Source organism: Amia ocellicauda, chromosome 5 (assembly GCF_036373705.1).
Source record: "Amia ocellicauda isolate fAmiCal2 chromosome 5, fAmiCal2.hap1, whole genome shotgun sequence".
In the NCBI taxonomy this organism is placed as follows: Eukaryota; Metazoa; Chordata; class Actinopteri; order Amiiformes; family Amiidae; genus Amia; species Amia ocellicauda.
The window spans coordinates 10956772-10979773 of record NC_089854.1 but is presented as its reverse complement, the minus strand read 5'-3'; the positions used below and the strand labels follow the sequence as shown (position 1 = coordinate 10979773).

At 37.8% G+C, this 23002-nt stretch overlaps 2 protein-coding genes across 2 annotated transcripts; both read right to left on the bottom strand.

The window, feature by feature from the left end:
* Positions 1–6: 6 nt before the first annotated feature.
* slc25a55a (solute carrier family 25 member 55a) lies at positions 7–8433 on the bottom strand. Its single transcript, XM_066703695.1, has 10 exons — positions 8328–8433; positions 5972–6103; positions 5590–5715; positions 4982–5037; positions 3292–3382; positions 2930–3048; positions 2613–2805; positions 2367–2521; positions 2053–2128; positions 7–1899 (listed from the first exon to the last, which is right to left on the bottom strand). The coding sequence occupies exons 2-10, from the start codon at positions 5989–5991 to the stop codon at positions 1740–1742; spliced, it is 996 nt and encodes a 331-aa protein (XP_066559792.1). The 5' UTR covers positions 5992–6103; positions 8328–8433; the 3' UTR covers positions 7–1739.
* A 6396-nt stretch (positions 8434–14829) lies between these two features.
* tshba (thyroid stimulating hormone subunit beta a) lies at positions 14830–18259 on the bottom strand. The gene is made up of 2 exons (XM_066705695.1): positions 18098–18259; positions 14830–15105 (listed from the first exon to the last, which is right to left on the bottom strand). Exons 1-2 carry the CDS (start codon positions 18257–18259, stop codon positions 14830–14832), a joined length of 438 nt encoding a protein of 145 aa, XP_066561792.1.
* Positions 18260–23002: the final 4743 nt, after the last annotated feature.

The following is a 23002-nucleotide window of genomic DNA, read 5'->3' as shown; positions in this document are numbered from 1 at the left end:
AGGAAGTACTTGGAAAAGTTTTATTTTGATAATTTCTTATATTACAAACAAAAGCAAAGAAAAACATACACGTTTTCACAAATAGAAAAAGCTGAACATATAAAAGATAAACAAGAAAAGGGTAAAGACAGATCATTGAAATAGCTGACTTCCACAATTGCACATCCTATCTTACAGTTGTCCCAGGAAGTTGATGCTCAAGCATCAGTGCGGTACTGCAGTATGATTCACAGGCCGCAATCAACTGGTACAGAAGTAATGGATGCATTGTGAAAAACAATTTATTATGGTTAAGGTGTTTAAACAAAAGGAAATGAGCTGGACATTAGGTTTATAGTGGTTTGAGTGGGACAACAATGTAACACTTAAAGATTCAAGTCTTGGAACCAAGCCATAATCAATCCGCCAATGTGCACAAACCCATAGTTTTAAACCAATAAAGCCACCCAATTCACAGTTTTTATATTCACAAATGACAATCTATATATCCATGTATATATAGAAAAACAAACTTCCACTTAAAGCTTTCAAAAAATAAATACAGTTGGCCCCCAAAAATGTAGATGCATCTTCAGAAACCAGAGTCATGCTCCCAGTTGGTCTCCTGCGCTTCATTCCAATAGATAGGATTTAAATAACTGGACACCCAGCAGTATGAATGTAACATAATCTGAATACCAACTACTGACTTGTGCAACACCATCATCCAAGTCCTTCTGGTTTTCCAACCCATGGAAACATCTTTAGAAAAGATTAACATTATGGCCAAAGATAACACTTGCATCTAAACTAACTTTTCTAATTTGTTTTTTTTTTTTTACTTAAACCAATTCTCTAACTTCCAACTTAGGATTCATACTGGGTTATCCTTGGAATTGTCCACAAAGGTACATTGTTCCCATGAATGAATAGGGGGAAAGGGATCAAGTTTTTCATAAATAAATGCTTAATTACCAATTACATATGTCATTTAATCAACAAACTGAAGACATTCCCCAAAACCTTTGGTGTTCAGTAAAGTCCAAAAACACTTGAACATTTAAACAAGGGTAACTATTCAATTTTCTCTGAAAGCATCCATTCGACCTTGCTTAAAATCAATAATTTGGTAGTGCATCATACAGATCCATCTAACCTAAATCCAATTAAAGTTTATATAGATCTGACCCACAGAGGCATTTCAAAGAAGATGTAACAGTTTTACATTGTAAAAAAAAAAAAAGAGAGAATTAAGTGCCTTTATTCACAATACCCCTTGAACAGGGTTACAGCAACTTTTAAGTGCCAACGCATTATTCCTCCCCCAAATGCAAATTCATACAGTACAGGGCTCGGAAAGGGTCTTCAGGCATTGTCTGGTGATCAAGATCACAATAGTGGAGAGGATGGTATCCCCTCCCTCACAGAGGGAAAATTACAGAGGGCAATGAGAAGACAACCTTTATGTAGTCTGTTCAGTTAGTCCTCTGGAGTACAACAAAGCCAAGTGCAACGGTGTAAACTGCCAATCTAAAGCCACAAACGTGGTTCAAGACTCTCCCTGAATTTGAAAGTTTCGGAGAGACGGCTACAGACTGTTCCAGCACTTGGCTCTGACAGCTTTGTGATCTCATAAAATTGAGTTTTATGTTTTATAAAACTATCAACACGTAGTTCATTGTTAGCTGCCAAAGGCCTTTGGTTTAATACTTCTGTAGTTTGCATCAGTTTGATGCAAAACCAGATGCTGCATGAGGTATCTAAGAGGAGTACAGGTTAAATGGGGTGTAGCCAAGGATGAACTCTCCGACTCCCACGAAGTACATGACTTGTGCAATGCCAAACAGGGGCGCGATGACCAGAGCCCTGCAGCCTGCGCCCTTCAAGAATGCAGACGGTCCTTCCTTCCTCATAATTTTACTTTAAAGAAGACAAATACAACAAGTAAGAAAGCATGCAATACCCAAAGCACAAACAATGCATTTTTTAAATGAAAGTTGAATTCCATTATCACATCACTACCATCAAGTAAGAGAAATTTGGTCAAGCAGAAAACAAAATAAAGGTTTTTACCTGACACAGTCAACAACTCCATTGTAAGTCTCCTCATTGGCTCCTCTGTTCAGGGACTGCAGGCGCGTCTTAATGACTGATGGAAAATAAGCAGTGTTATTGACCACACCCATTATCACAGAGAATCTCAACTCTAAAAGAGCCCAAGGTCTAGAAATGTTATACATATTCATAGTTAATTCGTCTCACTCTAATGTGGAATGAAATTGAGAAAGTGTTGTCAATATCTCTACCTCAGATGGCCAAGGATGACTACCCTACATCCCTGGAGGCTTTTTAATTGGTGCCAAGTTGCAGAAAGAGGGCAAACTCACCATCACAAGGGTTTACAGCAACAGCAGCTGTGGAGCCAGCAATACAACCAGCAAAGAAGGAATGGTAGAAGGGAGCATTCTCTTCTGGTGATGGCTGGCCCAGCTTGTTCAGATGTGCAAACAGTGGGAAGTAGACTACTGAGAAAGGGACGTCCCTGTGGAGAGAGAGGGCAGGGGTTACAGGCACTGCACACACCACCTCTATAGACCTACAGGTTTCAGATTTACTCTGAAGCAGCCTCTCACCTCATTAAAGTGGCACCCAGTCCTTTATAGAGGCCCTGGATGCCCTGGGTACGCAGCAGCTCCTGGGCGATCTGAGTGGCAGACACTTTCATCACTACAGTGGCTGGACCCACGTTGTAGGAACGGCTTAGGACCGCAGCGGTGGCGCCCAGCTTTGTGGGGGTGACCATGGTTGTCTTTCTTTGTTGTGCAGCTATAAAAACAAAACAATTAATGATTAGGATCCTGGTGAAGCCAATAACAATATTGAACTGCCGGGCAGATTTTAAGCACAAATATCAAGCCACATGTTTACAAGTCAGCAACTGATTCCCTACCTAGTCTTCCAGCATCCTGGAGCTGGATCTTGAGCATTTCCATTGGAGTGGTTATGATTACTTGGCAGGTCCCGGCACCGCAGCCTGCTAGCATCTCCTTAAACACATTGAGACCCTTCCTGTAGCAAGAAAGCAGCACAAGTATAAATATTGAAGTTTAAGCATTAATAATGCACTTCATCTCCCCCATGATGACAAATGTAAAAAATGCAACTTTAAATTGGGGCCACACACAGGCTGCCACAATACAGAGAGATAGATATTCACCTCATTAATGGGAATGTAATATTAGCCGAGCTACATCTACCATGACAACAAACTAAGCTAAAAAATGCAAATATCGAAGGGGCACAGCAACTCACCCATCTTTGCTGAGGAAGTGGCGGAAGAAATCATTTGCAGCGAGTTTGATTGCCTTCTCTGGAGTAACCAAAGTCAGATTAACTGCAGCACCTAAAAGAAAAGAACAAAACAATGAACTTCAAAGCCTTCAATCTGTGGGGAAAACACATTCACAATTCACAAGATGAATCTACAGTGGTGCACATTAGCCTGTATCCCCTCCTAGTAACATACTGTGGCAACATACTGTTGGGATTATTCCCACCAAATAGTTTAATTTTTACAACTGGTGAACTGCACTTTAACACACAGGGTTCTCCAGTTACTGCAAACAACCGGATTTAAAAACAGCACCAACTGCAGCTGTATGTATTCATTTGGATGCTGTGCTAGCATGTTCAGTAAGGGAGATTCGGCCATCTGCATTTCAATTGTTTAAACAAGCAAAACAAAGGAAGGAAGGAAAGGAGGAAAGGTGAACAGATACAGATTTTTACACAGTCACTTAACAAAAAGATGGGGGAAAAAAACGTGTGAAAGACAACAAAGAACTTAAAGTCGGCACTAGTTCCCCTCTGCCTTAAATTCTAAGCTTTCCCATCATCTTATTCAGTTAGGTAAGTAAAGTTTTTTCAACCCAATATAAATCAATTTTACTTTAACAAAACCTGAATCATAAAATACACATTGTAAAAAGTGTTAGTGGACAGAGACAGAAGAATGAAGGGGAGAGATGGTCTCTGGCTATATAAGGAATACATAGAGCAAATTATACAGAACAAAACGAAAACAAAATTGTGCCTATTTACAATAGAGAGGTATTGTAAGAACCAGTTAACGATTTGCCTCCAGCGTGGCTGCGCCATATCGGCTAGCCCTCAAAATCCACGGGGACCCATTTCTGCAATATGAAAAACACAGATGCAAACAGCATTCCTCACAGAATTGGAAACCCATAACACTGGCTCCATTGTTAAAGAAAAAAAATAAACTAAATCCTATGAATCATAATGATTACACAAGACCAAGTTATATCTTAAACAGGCTTGATTCATTTGCATACATACTGAATGCTTAGCACTGGGAATATTACATTTCATTGCCATTCAACAGCGTGCATCCATTCTCATACAAACCATTTTGACATATTTCAATTTAGGAGAAATAAATCCCTGCCCATTACAGAAAGAGCTGGGCATGACCATTTGTTAAGGCACTATTCAACACTTTAAAATGAATGGAACTCGATTAAACAAAATAATGTACTGCAACTTACTTATAGAAGAAAGAAAATAAAGAATTGGGAGAAAAATAAAGCTCAACTTGTAACATTTTAAAATATGTAAGAGGTGTTGATACATTCTTTTGAGAAGGCTCAACTTCAATATTCTACACCTCAGTACATCACAGGATTTGAAAATCCTATTGAAATATGTAATTGAAAGGAAAGCAGCAGTTCTTTCAACCTCCAATTTAAATGTACTTGCTGGAAATGAAATGCCTGCTTTGCATTTCACAGCAGAAATATTACTTGATATGATCATCTATCTTAGGTTGCAGGCTTTGCAGGGGTGCAATAGAATTGAAGTATAACTATTAATTTACACAGCCTTGGAAAAGCCTTTGCACACAATTCGAACTGGGGATGTTGTGATTGAGCTTTACTCAAGAGAACTCCCTGGATAAACAAAATTGTACAAAAGGTCTTACCTCTATACATCCCAAAGTAGCCATCAGATCGGACAGTCTTAACAAGGCAGTCCATCCTAGGTGGGGAAAATTATTTGTTAATATAGGATTACAATGAATACAGTGAAGATATTTAGATCACATATCCAAATGAAATACTCCTTGAGGTTGTCTTCAGTATTTGTGGAACATTTTATGTATTTGTATATTACTGAAATGTATTTTTAAGGCATAGGTCATTGAATATTTTAAGGTAATTAACTGGCAGATGAACAATGTGAAAGAACAAAGGAACAGGGAACATAAAACAAGGCTTAACAACTGTATTCTGAATGGATGCACATTCCACATTCCAGAAATTCCTCCAGGATCAAACAAACTCACACAGGGACAATATATGGGATGGGCTAATGACATTCTTAGGAGAGAAGTCATCATGGACCATGTAAACTATTTTGTTAGCTATTATCTCCAATTTGTAAACGATGCATTTATATAGGGTTATAGCATGTGACAAATTCAGTTGTAACAGTCACTTTACCGACAAGACTACTGAGACAAAACAAGCCTTTTGGATGAGATCACTGGCACGTAGGGGTGATCAGTATTAAAGATCCTGGGAGACTTACATGTTCTTGTAGACCTGCTGGCCACTCCTCTGGTTCTGCAGTCTGGTCTTGACAAGGTCAATGGGGAACACACAGGTCACCCCCACAATGCCAGCAACACCACCATTGATAAGCTTGGCAGGAAGGCTGTGAAAATGAAAATGAAATGCAATGTTTTATTACACGTTTCTGGATGGCTTTACCCATCACAGTGAATTGCAAAAGATCGGGTGCCTATCGAGATGCAGAAACAAACTTCTTAAACTGTTATGCCTAATACTAACAAGCCTAATAAACCTCAAAAACTGTTCCATACCATTAAATGTTAACATTTGCAGTAGCAAGTTACTTTTTTTTTTTTTAAATAAAATCAATAAAAATCAAAAACTATGAAGAAACATACCTAATCTGCTGCTGAGACATCTTGGATTATTAGGATGAGTTACAAATGTAGAAAAATAAACACAGGCAGTGAAATGCTTTGGTCACAGGAGTCGGAGTGTTGCTGTGTGGGGAGGAGAGGTCCAAATGATCTCTGAGGAGAGAAGCGAAAGGGGGGTATAAATACGACACCAGTTCACTGCTCCATGCACAGATTTAATTTTAGTCTGTTGCACGCAGCCCTGCAGCCTTCCTATTGGCTCACACCACTGCCCCCTAACACTGATCCCTCTTCTAACACAAACCCAGTGCAGCGTGACCTCAGGATCCCATTTTAACAGGCCGTGACGCCAACCACAGGCAAGACCCTGTAACAAATCCACATGGTCCCATTCCCATAATGAAACAAACAGGTGTCAGTCCTAGATTTTCTTTTTTTTTTTTTTATGGACCGGTTTACAACCAACTGGGAAATAACATGCTTTAGAAAGTTCCAGTTTCCACACCCTGCATTTGGTCTAACTAGTCAGCTTTTGAGTCATGGGGCATATGTGTTAAAGCCATTCAAGGGTGAGGGAGAGTCAATTCCAATAAATACATAAATAATCCAAAGTGACCTCAATGTAGGTACTTTTCCTAAGGAAAGTAGGCGGCACTTATAACTCAAGTGCCTCCCAGTGGTGGGAGCCGAGGTTACAAACGCCACATCAACATGGGACGCGGCTGACCAAGGGCAATCATGGCATTGAGTCATCAACCCCATGACCCGAGTCACACTTCGATTAGGGCACAGTATCACTATACATTTTTTTCCAGATCCTTCACTGTACAATTTTAACAGTGCAGTTACAGCATTTATTTGTAGGAGGAGACTGCACAACTTAACAAAACAACATAACAAAAATAGAAGCAGATTTTCTAAAGATCGTGTGCAAAACCACAGAGTTCACTTAGCAATTAAAATACACATTTTAGAATTTGTTTTACATGTACAGACTAAACCGTATACTGCAGATAACTGTTTTAAGACTCCTGAAGAGTATTTGGGTAGGGTGGAGGAAAACTAGGGCACTAAGCTACTGAATGTAAGGAATGTTATTCCTTTGTAATAGCACTTCTGTAACCACTTATTATACAGGTTCATGAACTTCAAACACTAACCAAGAGAACGTGTTGAGACTAACACAGAGCCTGGGGCTCCACCTTTCTATGAACGACCAATCAGCTGGCAGCCCACTGAACCAAACTATTACATCAGCCCTATTCAACTCCTGACACCCCAGTAATTTTCCACTGTAATGAATGGCCGCCCATGTCCTTAAATGTAACCATAGAAAACATGCAATTGTACACCATTCACCCAATCCAATCATTCTTTACTTGAAAAACAACGAAACTATGCAAAACAATCTTCAAGAATAAAAATAAACTAGTTAGCCTACCTTTTTAAAAAATGGATTACATGTTAATTTAATGAAGTTGTGCATGCAATACTTCAAAATACGGATAAGGTCTCATTTAAACTGGTTTATAATGCACAACTGAAAACAATTTAAATATATATTAAATATAAACAATTTAAATATATAATTTTGGATCTTCAGAAGGACAAATTACAGATTTTACATTATGTGGATTACAAAACTCTCCATTAGAACACATACAACATTATGTACATATACACACGACAGGATCTTTACATTTGTAATCCAATGCATTACCAGTTGGCGCTTTCGAAAACGAGTTCTAGCTGCACTTCTCTAAACTGCATTTTACCAAACCCACGGCGCCAGTGTCGCACAGCGCAGATGTCCGCAGTTCTGCGAGAGTCTGCGCGGCTCCACCAATGGGATCGTGGGATTCTGCAGCTCTGCGCACAATTGCGGAAATCTGCTCTGCAATAATGTGACCCGTCAGCTTAACGCTCGTTTAACATCGAAACATTTTCTACAGTAGCCCATATCCCTCGTATTTAATTACAAAAAACAGAGGTCAAGAAAATTACAACCACATCGCATTTGACAGCAAGTTACATTAGCAGCAGCCACTTCCGCTAAATGTCTTCGGTTCGTTTTTCAGCAACCGGAAACCGATTTCTTAGATAAATCTTCTGAAGTTCAATGTATTATACAGGGTATTTTATATAACGTTACTGTATTGGTACTTTTATTTTTCTAAATACTGTACTATATAATTTTAATGTGTACTGAGGAAATATACATTAGAGTGTGGTGGTAATAACTTGTACCGCTATTTCTTCATATTAATTTATTTTGCCGCTATCTCGCATTTAACCTACAGGTGATGGTAGTATAAGTTAAAATAAATACATTACAATAAATAATGTAATACAACATATACTGAATGTGATTACTTACCGAGGAGAAAGTTTAGAGTTGACAATGAAGTAAACAGACAGTAACCGCTAGTTTGGTCTTGTGACTTCTCCGCCCGTTGTCTTCGGAATGAACGAAGTTATTGCTCGAAATTTCTGTTAATATGAAACAGCAGTGGGCGGGACTAAGGCCCAAAGAACCCAGCAGCTGCCCAATCACACGGCGGTCTTTTTCGAAAGGGCGTTTCCAATTGGCTACCCTTTTTGATAGGCCGTTGAGCTACTTCTGCACTTCGCAATGAATGAAGTGTGTGGTGTCAGATGTCACCATTTTCTAGAGACTTTTCTAGCGAGATGAGTCACGACATAAAAGACATACTGGTCATCTGATAAGAGTTAAAACATTTAAACACAGTTAAAGTTTAAATTCGAAGCATTCTTTAAATATGTATATTTTATCTCTTGTTTGCTGTACCACTGAAGTGTAGTAAATTATTGTCTTGCAAAATAGCTGCTATTACAGATTATAAGTATATATACAAAAAATACACAATATATAGTCTTTTAACCAAAGGTTGCATTGGTATGCAGGTTCATGCTGACATTCAAGACTTATATCAGTTTCACAGCATAGGGAAGTTCTTAAGAATCTAGATTGTGCAGGCATTTCTTATCTACGTCTTGCATTGGTGGTGGTAAGATCAAATCAGAAGATTTCCGGTAGCTGTTTTAAGTATAAACCTGCTAAAAATAAGAGAGATTCGACTGACTATTAGTATACGTAGTTTCGTGAATTTGTACATTACAGATACAAATGTGCAAAGTAGATGATATGGGGAGTGTTTGGAATTTGTGAAAACGCCCAAAGTCTCCTCAGGCCTCTTACCCCCGCCTTGTCATTCGTAAACAGACACAACCTAATTGTTTAACTAGTCCTTCTAGGAAAAAAGTCTCCTCATTCTTGTAATGTAATACTTGAGTTTCTTAGATGTTTTAAAAATATATTTATGATATGTGATGTTAGTCCCATATATAACAACTCCAACACCATAGGGTTAAGTATCTATCTTTACATGTATGCTCTACAACAGAAAACTACACAACGAAAAAGGCAAAAGTTTTCCTATATGGTTGTCTCATTGCTTTATCAAGTATGTCCTTGGCTTTGTAATGGGTTTGTATCATGGTTTAGTATTAATTTTCACCATGATTTAAGTTTGTTTTCCTATACTTTATACTACAATAAACCTGTAAAAGGCATATTGAAATTAGAGATCATAAAGATGTTTAGATTAAAGATATATCAGTAGTTGGAAGGACAAACTGAGCTCGAATGAGAATGTTTTGGAGAAGGTCACTGAGTTTCAGAAATTCTCTGCAGTCTGTAACAAGTGACTACACCGTGTTAAAATGTGAATGTACAAATAGAATATTCTATATATTATATATTATATATTATTATATAGAAAATTACCATATTCCTGAGATTATTTATTACTGTTGTAGTTATGTGTGATGTGTTGAAAACTGCTTATGTGGCACTGGTCAGCATACTCCAGACAGCAAATATTATAAAAGTCATTGTTTTAAGCCAAACACCTGTGTTTACAAGCCCCAAAACACTCAATCTTTACACTGATTGTGCTGATTGTAATAACCCAAAGACAACAGTTATACTGTATATAACCCTAAGAAACTAACAATTAAAGGATCCCCTAGAAAGTACAAACAAACTAACAATGCAAAATCATTAACAATATAAAGAGTATAAAGAAAATAATAAAAGTACAATTTCCCACTACATTATCATGATGAAAATGTTTATTTTTCTTTCTTTCTTTTTTCTTCCCCCCCCCCAGCGCAAACATTTCCTCTAATAGCTAAAGCTTAACCCAGTTTCTTGCGAGTTTTGCTTTCTTGTGCCCTTACTTGTCTGTTTTCTGGAATGCATCTGATAGAATTATCAATTAGATATAGGGTTTCACTGTTCTTAACATGTTTCAACAAGTCCTCAAGGGGTAATATGATGCTATTTCCAGATATTTTTCTGCTTCACCAGAGTACAGATTTTGTATACTTTTCAAATTAAATTCAGACAAATAAAACACTGGGGGCCAGATTAAATTAAAATTTTGACCCACCCGGTAATAGAAAACTACAGAATTGTACTCAGTTCATTTTTAGTAAGATGACACTTTCTTCTAATAATAAATGTAACCACTATGATGAGTTTGTAGTTTGCTGTTAGCGGGTGGGTCAAAGTTTTGATTTAATCTGGCCCTGGGTCTTAAACACACATTTTTTTTTTTTTTGGTAACATAAATCTATCTGCTCAGTTCTGTAATGTGATAATTTTAATTGCCTCTGATAGCAAAACATTTGAAAACAAATCTTATCTTATGTTCTGTATTGAAGATAATGTCACAATTCATTTCAGCTCCCTATTGTTTGATTATAGCACAAAGGAAGGACTACAGTTATGTAAAATAATCAGCACTTAATTCATTGTATTATCACCCCCCAAAAGTATGACATAGCCAAAGGTTATATCAATGAAAAACTCTAGTAGCTAAATCAGGTTAAACTTATCTTACCTACTTCAGATTGGTCCCATTCTGTCCTTTGTGTACAAAATCTACTTTCTTAGTTCAACACTGAATGATTCTTGTAGGTCATAGACTGGCTTGCAGCACACTGGAGACAAAACCACTTATTTTAACATGTGTTTGTATTTTGTGGAATTTGTGGTTTGGATGACAGTTTCAAGCTACTGAATATTCTGACATTATAGTCCAAAAGATTACACAAGCGACACCACTCGCATTCATCCCTAATTGTTACCAGAGAAAATATTTAAATACATTAGATACCAAGGAATAATATTAAAGATACTACTACTACTACTACTACTACTACTACTACTACTACTACTACTACTACTACTACTAATAATAATAATAATTATACTTAAATGTTTGTGGCCTGAGTTAGTCCCATGCAAAAGAAGAATGTTAGCCTGACAGTATGACAAAAGCTCCCAGTAAGATAAAAAAGCTAAAGTTTGGAAATCATAAAGATATATCTGTTATATACTTTAAGTCTAAACCAGTGGTTCTCAGCCCTGGTCTGGGGAACAAACTGTCCTGCTTTTGTTTTAGCTTTTATGCTATTATTCTCTGAATTGAACCATTTGATTTTTAAAAAAGTTTTAAAAAGTTAAATTTATAATAATGTAATGCAATTTAATTCATTTTGTAAGGTCAACAATTTAAGCAGTGTGGAGTAGTGATTAGGGCTCTGAACTCCTGTGTTCAATCCCAGGTGGGGGACACTGCTTTCATACCCTTGAACAAGATATTTTACATAGAAAGCCCAGCTGTATAAATGGGTAATTGTATGTAGATATATTGTAACAAGTATAAGTTACCCAGTATAAGGGTGTCTGCTAAGAAATATACCTAAAATATAACAGTCAAAATAGTCAACCTTCAAAGTTGACGGTCATTATTTAATGTTTCAGGGCACAGTTAAAATCCTGTCCTGTCTTGGAACATGCAATTATTGGATTTCCAGATGGAAATCAGATTTGTTTCCTCATTTCCCTTGAAGTTCTGAAGCAGTGTTTGCCTGGCACTGACTTGAGAAATAAGGGGATTTTTGTTTCTGCTGGTTCCACAATTATGGATTTGAAAATAGACCACAGATACTTTCGAAGCAAAATATAAACATTTGCCACTGGAGCTCAAACACAACCCAACATAAACAGCACTGTGAACATTTGGACTATGTGCAGCGTAATGAAACATCTCAGCTTTGTCCGAATGGCTGAAGAGGCACATTCCGGGTAAAGGTGATTGTTTTATCCATTATAATATCAGGCCTTAGGCTTTCATAATAATGTACAACTGACAATGTGTTCTGTCTACTTGGCAGTCCGTTCTATTGCCATGTAAATTATTTAATGGCCTCTTTTGCCAGATATTATTTGCATTCGGAGGTACAGAACCCCCCCCCCAAAAAACAAAAAAACAAAACTGTTCATCCTAGATTTTAAACAGCACTGAGGTTAAAATCCTCGCCATATACTAAAAAGAACCATGTACCGGGCCATACAAGTTTTGTCATCACATGAGACATTTTAGTTTTTTTATGAATTTATTAGTGAAGCAGTATATATTAATATATTAGTAGAATGGTCTAAAACTTTTCCCCTGTGCTTCATATAAGATTATATATAAAGCCATATCTAAGAATATATCTAGTGTATAGTAGAGTAGAGTAGAGTGTAGAATATTTTTTCTTACATTTAAAATCCATACAAGGTACAAAATTTTAGACTTGGAAGGAGGTTTGTTGGTGTAAGAAATATGAAGTTTGCTCAATATCAGGTCTTATGGAATATTAAATAACAGTCAGGAATGCAGTGAAATTCTTAAAAGAGGACACATGTTGTTATGATATCACGAAAGAGGGGTGTTGCCTGTATTTGACTAGGTGTAGCTTGTCAAATCCTCAGGTACAGTTCTGGTCTGATCTGTATCTGAAATGCAAACAAGAAAACAAAACAAATGCCAATGCCAATGGAAACAGGCAAATAAAAATACTGCACAATGAAGGCTCAGTAAAGTGTATTCAGTAATATACTCTCCCAGTAATCCAGAATGTGTTCAGTAAGCTACATTGAGCTGGTCTCCACAATGTCATTGCTGGCTTATAACAGGAATAAACCAGTGCTATATAGACCAATGGTTTTACCAGTTGAGCAACTCTTTACTTATCTGACGTATGAAACACCTCACCAAACATCCATCTTGCTTTCACAGTCTGGATGAGTAGCACCTGTACAGTCAAGTGGGTCCTAGTTTGTGCAGGTCCAGCTTCAAAAAAGCTTATGTAAAAAGAGTTTCAGTGAAGTGAAACCCCTTTCACCTGAGTATGAGTTGAGTAGTGATTGCCTAGTTTCTGCTGGGCGATACTATTGCTGGGGGGTGGGGGAGAGAACAGGTCAACAGGAACGCAGGGAGAGGCAGATGGGTGGTTTGTTGGGAAAGTGGTGAGCATTTGTCACAGCTGAATACTACTTTCGTTAAAAGTGCTAGTTTGGAAACCAAAGTTTTAATTTGCATTTCCAATGTACTTAAAATAACATTTTCATTGGTTGGCTTGATTGCATAATACATTTCTTTTGTGTCGTCCAAACCTTTTTAAAGAAGTTTACGCAAAGAGAGCCTCCTAAATGAACTAGATTAAAATAACCTGATAGCAATTTTTAGCAAATGTGTTTAATATCCTGGAATGAATGTATAACTGGATGTGAAGAGGAACTGGTATCCCTTGTACAAAAGTAGGAGACAATGGACAATTACAGAAAATCTGAGGGGGGGGGGGTTTTAAACACAGGCCTTATAAGCCTGTGGGGGCTGTTGGATCAGCACCTGCAGGCTTAAGCAAATGTAAACATAAAGTGGTGGTAAATGATTTAGGACACGGTTCCTTGCTTGTGATAGTCTGTAAGACTATTTTGCACCCGGAAGTACTTCTGTCAAGTGGCAGTCAAGAGCACTTTATTTAAAGAGTGGAGCTGGGAGGACTCAGAACATACGGCCTCCGGAAATCCAAACATGAAACCCTCAATGGATACAACGCCATATTTCATTGACACCTTTAATATGATGTGTATGTTTTTGTATGTTTTGTATGTTGGTACAGCATCTACCACAAAGTTAGACCTAATTATAGTTGCCATTTTTTAGTCAAGAGAATCCCCTCTCTAATGTACTGAAGGGGTTTAGCACATTGTTCTCTTCTAGGCAAGTTGGACCTCATTATCATATTCCTATTTAGAGTACACACACCACTGTGCCAAGAATAGCACGAGGACACAGCTAACCTTGGCTTTGAACACATGTAGGACGTTCACGTGGTATACTGTATGTCCACAACAGGTTTTTTTAAGATGAATGATCTCATAGCAAGGGAATCCTCCAACAATGGTTTCACTGGATTCAGACAGTGTTGTAATTTAAAATAAAAGGAAAGTCAATGGAAATGTAAGTTGCGTCAAGCAGGATTTATTAATGAAGCCGTTTATTCAGTCCAGCCCAACCAAAATTGCAAAAAAGCGAATAAAAACTAACAGTAGTCATAAATCAGGAAACGTGTCTATCTTTCGTAATATCAATACATGATGTACATTAAGTTGTAATGATGTCGTGATCTGATGTCAGTGGGGGCCACAAAAGGATCACACGTTTTCAAGAAACTGGCCTTCTCACATGACTCTCTGTGGTCGGCAAATACACACAGCCGATACACTATACCAATTCACAGGTCACACTGCAGGTGGGCAATGAAAAGCACGCTATTCACAATCTCTAAAACAAGGGTGCACAATGTAACATGGCATTTGGTTAAGGAGGAGTGCAAAAACCTGAAGACAATACAACTGCTGTGCACTTTTGCTTTCCTAGAATAATAATCAATATTTCCCTCCAACAACACCCCCCCCAACCCCACCCCTGTACCCACCCACAACCCTGCTCAACTCAGACAGACTGGATATGGTTGCTCTGGCCTGGATAGGAGTAAACGTGGTGGGTTGGCTTCGTGCACTTGTAGGCCTCGTGGCTTTTGTCGGTGCACTCGCTGCTGTCTGTGTTGCACTTGCTGCAGTGGCAGTGCAGGGCCACCGGGTAGGAGAACAGGGCGCTGATGTGCAGGGGGCAGCCGGGCAGCAGCACGGTGCGGTATTCCAGGGCCTGGTAGGTGCAACCTCTCTGCAGGTAATAGTTCTTCCCCACCAGACCCTTCAGATTGGTGTCCTGGAACACAGTGGCAAGAAAAACTGTGGTTACCAACAGCCACAAGCACAGCCTGAAAAACCCTCATCTGGAGCGTGTGAGAATTTCTTGTACTGATCAGTAACTAAATTGAACTGATCCAAGTATGATAAATATTTATCTTGGGAAGTCAGTAGCAGGCAGACACTCAGTTCTCAAAACATTTGATTTCTCTTGCCTTGACACTTTCAGGGGAACATGTTTACGCTGATAACACACCTTGTTGTTTCTCAGAGTCATCTGCAAGGTCACAGAAGTGGTACAGTGGAAATGTACCAAAGGGAATGACACATTTACTCATTAACTATATTGTTGATTATTCAGTAGCCAAGACAATCTGTTAGACTTGCCTATTAATCAACTAATTAATATTCATTGATTCTTCCAATAAGAGAAAGTTTGAAAAGTGCAGATTGACACTGTGAAGTGAGCTTGTATCATGTTCAACTGATAACAACAGAAGTTTTGGAATCCAATCAATGCTTAAAAGGTCAATGCATATTTTAGATTTGACTGACTAAATTATAGCATCTCTAATGCACGAGCAGATGGTCAGTTAATTATGCTGTTGATCTAGCTCCCTGTGTTTAAGTCAATTGTCAGCACCGCTGTGTTTTTCTCCCAGTTGAAGGTTTTTATTTTATTTTATTTTTAGTTTTTGTTTCATATAATTTAGCACAAGGGTATAAAGCTGTCAGTTACTCTACAAGGTAGTGAGACATTAAAAATTTGAAGATTTGCTATGTTAAAACCAGAACCATATGCGTTTATTTTGGGCTCCAGTCTAATTGTTCTGAACGAAGGCCTTTTATTTAGAAATGTGACTAAGACTTCCTGAAATGTAATTGCTCTCACTAAAAACTATTTTAGCAACACAGGGGTGTGAGAATTTCTAGTATTGATCAGCAACTATATTGAACTAAGCTAAATTATTTAATTTTGGCTCCTACAGGGCCTGTGTTTATCTGCCTTTCTTTCTGTGTCTTGAGCAGATGGACACTCAGTTCTCAAAACATTTGATTTCCTTTGCCTTGACACTTTCAGGGGATGAGGTAAGCATGGTTATATTGATAGCAAACCTTCCTGTTGTTTCTGAGAGTTGTCCACAAGGTTACAGGAGTAGTGCAGTGGAAATGCACCAGAGTGTTTGAGTGTCTAATTATTACCTGTTTTGGTGATTATCCAGTAGCCAATATAATCTGGTAGCTTTGCATATGAATCAGTATTCAATGCATATCTCCAAATAGTTTTCATATATAGACTTCTCTTGTTTTGATATTGAGGTCTCAGCCTATACATTTCTCTGTCTCCTGTTTCTCTATATTATTTAATTACCATTATATAATAAACATCTTACTGATTCACTGTGGGCCTGTGGATTCCTTACACATCAGATTTCTTACAGAGGAACAAAAGATAATTTATATTTTGTCACTTTCCTTTGACTGTTAGTTCAAAAACACAAAATTACATTTTTAATTCTAATTATTTAATTATTCTCATATCTCTGATGACAAAATGTTGTCAAAAGGTCATCTGTTATGTGTAAGGTATAACCAGTGAGTCAGGAACTGAAACTAGTTTGATGGATGTTCTTGAAACAACAAAACAGGAGCAATGTAAAAGTACAGGCTTTATAAAACTGGATTTGATTGAAGCTGGCCATCTCTGTTAACGATGATGTGTTTATTCTGAATCAGATTGGAACATTCTGTGATGCATTTTATTTTAATATACACTTTCTTAAATGAAATTGGCTTGGATCATCACTCCAACTCCTGTGTTTAGGGCAGGAAGGATGTAGGCCACTAACAGCTACACGCACACACACACACACACACACACACACACGCTCACTTCCTCTGGAAAATTCAATGCCAAGCCACCTGCTTGTTTTCACACTGTGAGTCAACAGTGCAGACAACAAGCTACAGCATTGTGAGGAGCACAGAGGTCACTCATGCGTGGCAGAAAACCAGACTCCAGCCCACGCAGTCCCCCAAAAACTGGGCCAAATGCTCAGTGTTGTGGGGAATCCAGAGCAAAGTAAAATTCACAAATCGACACATTTTAAGCTTGCAGTGCTAAATAGCAACTCAGTAGCTAGCAAAGCAGCATTCATCAACATTTTACACTTAACTAACACCAGAAGACACTATACCACTTTGCAACCTCCCACAATGGCTCCTCCTACTGTCAGAAGGACCAAAGATCACATTAACCACATCTACCTCATACATCTCTATGTTAAACCTATAGGGAGTTACACATCCATCGAACTTCTCTCCCTTAGAATTTACGTCTTAATTCTCACTTAAGCTAATGAATATTTACAGGCCCCCATGCCCTGGTTTCCACATTTACCTAGGTAAACAATCATGGAAAATAGAATTGGTGCACGAGAACAAATAGGTGGCGTTTCTCCCTTCTTATCCATTAACCCATGGGGGCAGAGAGGAGAAGCCGGAGACGGATCAGACTTGAGGAATTGACGAATTGTAAGACTGAGGTCCTGTTCACACTGATCACATCAAAGATCCCATGTAGACAAAATCTACTAGAATTGAGGTTCAAATTTCAGTATATGGTAACCATTTCAGCTGGGGCTTTGTTATGAACTACAACAACTACCTAAACAATGCTGTTGTAAATATATTTTTCTCATAGAACATTTTATAGTCTGTTAAATGGATCCCCTTAATCCTGTAATTCAGGGATACAAAATATATATATCCTAATTAAAATTATATTTTTTCTGCATGGGACTCAGAAGTCAATGTAAGTAGAATAACTGTATATAGCACAAATTGATATATCATATGTTTTGGGCTGTGGGGTTGGGAGTGGACCTTGTGTGGCCCTTTGTCTGATGACATTTCATGAGACTGACCCTGGATGTTGTAATTAGACCAATTAAGCACTTAATTAAGTACCACTGGTGCTGCCAGTAATGGTTTGGAGCGAAGGACCTTACCCGCGAGTAGCAGAAGCCAGTACAGATGGTGGTGTTGATGGCCACACAGAAAGCGCAGCCATGCTTCTCCACATGCAGAATGTAGTCGGTGGGGACACACGAGGAGAAAGCCTGGCCTGCTACCAGGTACAGCAGCCCACAAGCCAGCACAGCAGCGCCCATCCTGCCAAGCCAAAGGACTAGATTAAACAGCTGACACCCAGGAATCAAAATCAATCACCCACCACAGATCATCCCTTGAGGCACATCTTACCTTTACACATCACCTTCATCCCTATCATAGCACAAATTAGAGCTTCTTTTGATGTTGTTTTCTTACTCTTTTTCCATGTCAAATCCTTGCTCTCAACTTTAAAAACATATCAATGAAAAACACACAACAATATTAACCTGGTGTTCTGTACACTGGTGAGTATAATTTATTTTGCCTTTATTTTATCTTTGGACCCCACTTGAAAGTCAACAATACACTGACATTCATCATCAGAAAAACACTGGAAGTGAAAGGTTGAGGTTGACTGCTCAATATTTGAATGGATTTGTCTCAGATAATCCCAGTTACAGGATCAAGGTTTACAATTACATTATTTGAGATTTACTGTAAAATTCTGAACATTTTACTTATAATGTCCACATAATAACCCTTGCCAGTAATATCTGGGCAAATAGTTTTTTCGAAAGCAGACAAGCTGGTTGAAACTATTAAAAAAATGTTTAAAAACATTGCCCAAACATAAAACTAAGCTTTAAAGACCACCTTCACCCATCAAGATGCCACTTAAGGTGCACATAACACAATGGGGAATTGAGTGAGAGTCTATCAAACACAAGTTTGTTAAAGTTGCAGAATTAATACATACATTCATTCATACATACATACATTCTTGCAAGAATGGAATACAGCCTAAGAAAGTAGGCCACGTAAAATGCAGGGCCCTAGCAATGAGACATACAGTGTTATGCAATAGCTATGATTCGGCGACAATAACTAGTTATCATGCAATTCCAGTGGGTTATTTACTAGGTTACTCAATTTTGGTGAGCTTTGAGTCTTATTTTCTATATTCATATAGAATATCTCACTGGAATATTATTGTGAACATGAATTATATAACCTTCCTCACATCAGCTGCCTGCTAGTCTCTGTAGTCAAACAAATATATGCCCAACATTTTCAGACAAATTATTGTGAATAGTCTAGGCCTATATTTCAGCATAAAAATGAGGGCTAAGTACCATATATATATATATATATATATATATATATATATATATATATATATATATATATATATATATATATATATATATAATGAATACTAGATATAAAATATAACAGACACAATACTACAGTAGTTTGACCTTATCCCAGTAATGCCAAATACAAGTGTATGGTTTCCTAATGGAAAAACAGACATGTTGCAGAGAGGGAAACATTTAGTCTGTTCATTATATAATGAATTCCAAGTGTACTGTGCAGGCATTTTCCTGGAACTGTCAGCAATGCAGGGCACCTTAAGTAAGCAAAGATGCAGTATAACAATCTTAAAATGAGAATTGCAGTGCCACCTGGTGGTGTTAAAATTAGTTATGCAATTTTGTTGCACATTATAAAACATATTCTTCCTATGCCATACTCCAAAGGAAACAAACACATACATTCAAACAATTCCACAAGCAATGTTTTCATGCAATGAAAAGAGAAGTCAACCAAACTCTATTACTCCTTGTACTTTACGATCATACATTTTTGAGTGTTTTGAAGTTATAGGTCAAGGATTTAAATTTAAATCGCAGCTCAGCTTTTGGACCATCATGGATGGAGTTGAGACAGTACACAAACCCATACCCCACTGACTTTCTATTTATATTCACTTGTGTTTAGCATTTACAATTGAGACTTGCGTTTTATCCAACACTGTAACTCTTTTACAGCCCAGGTTCTCAATCAGAAACTAAAACAAATATGAATCGGGCTATTCCAATGAAGCAGCTTTAAAGATCAATGTTTCTCAATTTACAAACACTTTGTCAAATCAGTTCAGCCACGGAACAAAACTCAATTTTCTCTACCCCTGTTATTAATTTGCTAATGTATGAGAGAAACTTCAGTCTATCATTTTATGGAAGGATATTAAAAATCTGCTTCTCATACCATACTTCAGATCAATTGCAGAATGTTCTATGATGGAGTTAGACAGCTAATAAAATTGCTTAATACTTAATAGTCACTTTGATCTGGTTCAAAGGATTGGGTTTATTAAGAATGTAAGGTTTTGGACTGACAAGCAGGTCGTGGTTGTTCACCTGTGCATTTCACAAGACCTTATTGATGAGGTAACTGAGAGTTCAGCTGAAATTAAAACTATAGGACATTCAGGTACAAAGGTAAAACCAGCTATCAAAAGTGATGATCTGAAAGCAAGGCAGTGAATACAAATTCACTACACCCCAGAAATGCTTACAATAAAGCACTTTGTGGAAAAGGCAAGTAACTTACCTTAATGCAATCTTGATGGTTAAAAGGCTGAGGAACTTGTCACCTGGGTCCCTTTATACAGGTAGACTAATCCACTTTGATCCCCACTCCACCCCACCCCCCATCATGGACTGAGGGGGACTTCTGATATCTATAGATAGATAGATTGAAAGGGGTTGGGGATATACAGTTTCCTGCAACAACAAAAATAAAAATGCAATATTGATGCCGGGGCAGATGTTCAAGGTATGTGTTTTCATCAACAAAGCCATCAACCGGAACTCTCCAAGACTCAAAGGATCTTATCAGCAAGATCGGTTCTCAAGCGCAAGTATCATCTTTACCTCCTCAATCCCCGGCATCCACCCTAATGGATGTGTTCATGCATTAAATCAAATGAAAAGGGCAAAATCTCAACTGAAATTCAGTTCTGAACAAGATAGACCAAATATGTTGAATTATTCAGATTTGTAGGAAGTAAATATTTGGCCTGTTGTGAAGAGGTTAAATTGATTGTTCTTCTTCTTCCAGACACTCAAGTTAACTTATTCCTAATCTGGTGACCTCTCAATGTGCTTACAATATATCTTGTGTTTCTTAAGGATTGTCTTCATATTATCATTACCTTTCTGAAAACAACTATTGATGAAATCAGCCCATAGTTCTTTTCCATATATGAATATGATCATTATAAATCCCTTTATCCTCTTAGTTTCATTAATGTATTAACATTTAAAAAAAAATACATATGAAAACAATAACATTCGCTCTTCAAAACATTTTGAACAACCCATGTATATCAGAAGGTGCCATTTTGAATAAACAAACATTATGGACAGTTTAGAAAGAACATAAACCTGGTCAATCACCTCTGATTTGGCAAACACAGCATGTGACTCTCACTAGTATACAGGTTCTACACACGTCAGTCTTGTAAAACATCAGGTGTGCCATGAACTAGGAGTTTGGAACATATTAAAACTCCTGAACGTAAAAGCAGCCCCATACAATGCTTGTAAAAGAAAAATCCCTAACAAAACAGGTGATTATGGCCTGGAAAGGTACAGTAATACTGTCAATAAAAGGGAAAATCTAGCTTCTGCATTGGCTTCTGTCCCGTACTATTTGTAATGTTTATAGCACGCCTTGGTGAGGGCCTAATTTTTCCAGGAAATAAAAATTGACGTGATCTCTTTGCCAAATCACTTGCATCTATATTTTCAACAGATTTGTGTTTTTTTGTCCCTATTTGTGCCATGAGAGCTAGAGAATTACAGAAATCATGTCCACAGCCCTGTATTCTTAAAAAAAGAATAATAGAAAGTTGAAAATGTGACAAACCTATGTCAAAGCTCAAACTCAAACATAAGCACTAAAAAACAAACACAAAAACACAGATCCCAAAGCTACCCATCCAACTGATACAGACTCAGACTAAAGCTGTGTGATCCCTCTGATTCAAAGTTACTAATGCTTGGACGAGAAGAAAAGAAGACTGAACAGAAGTGCATACATTCAAGATAGACTATAAGAAGGGTCTCTGTACACAAAGAGGTGTGGGTGCATGGACCAAGCCTTGGAGTAACCTGGTGAGATCTTTCATGATAAAGCTTGTTTCAGTGCTTACATCAGTCTATCTGTCTATTAGTCTATGGCCTCTTGGCTTTCAATCCCTCTGTCAATTACAATAAGCCCTAATATGCTTAATGGATGCAATGCCCCTTCCATCCAACAGAGAACAGTGTCTTTGTCCTATTTGGTGAGCAAACTATATTCTTTACAGTCCATTTCTTGAGGAACTGTAGCATTTCAGCCTTACTTACTCATGCATGTTTAAATATGTGGCCAAGTTACAGTTTCGTCTTTAGTTGAAGGTGCGGAGCCCCCTGGCCTTTGCAATTGCAAAAGCCACTGGATGAGAGAGCGTCCGTAATCTTGTAAAAAGGTACCCCAACTAGGATACACCCACACACACCCACAGGTTCCCATGTGGGACCATCATCTCCCTCCACGCTCAGCCCATGGTAAATACAATGACCAACTACCAAAACATGTCTGTAAATGATAACCCAGTGATGGATGAATACATTACTTCCACTGCAAATGTTTGTGTTACTAACCTATAGGCCCTGCAGTTCATGTTAGGGTGACTACATGGCCCCAGAGTCTCCTAAACACTTTGAGAGACGACAGAATATTGAAATCTTCCCTGTTGTACCCAGTAGATATGGGACACAAAATAGTATGATCAGCTCCCAGTGATTTTACACTTATTTTTGTACCACCTAAATAAAATCTGACCAAAGAATAGAAATAGATGTTCTCTACCCCTTTGATTTACTTGACTTATCCTACCTGTCTATAGAGGGTAAGCACTATGCAGTTTACTTATATCTACATCTATGATTAGCTGTCCTCCATAACTC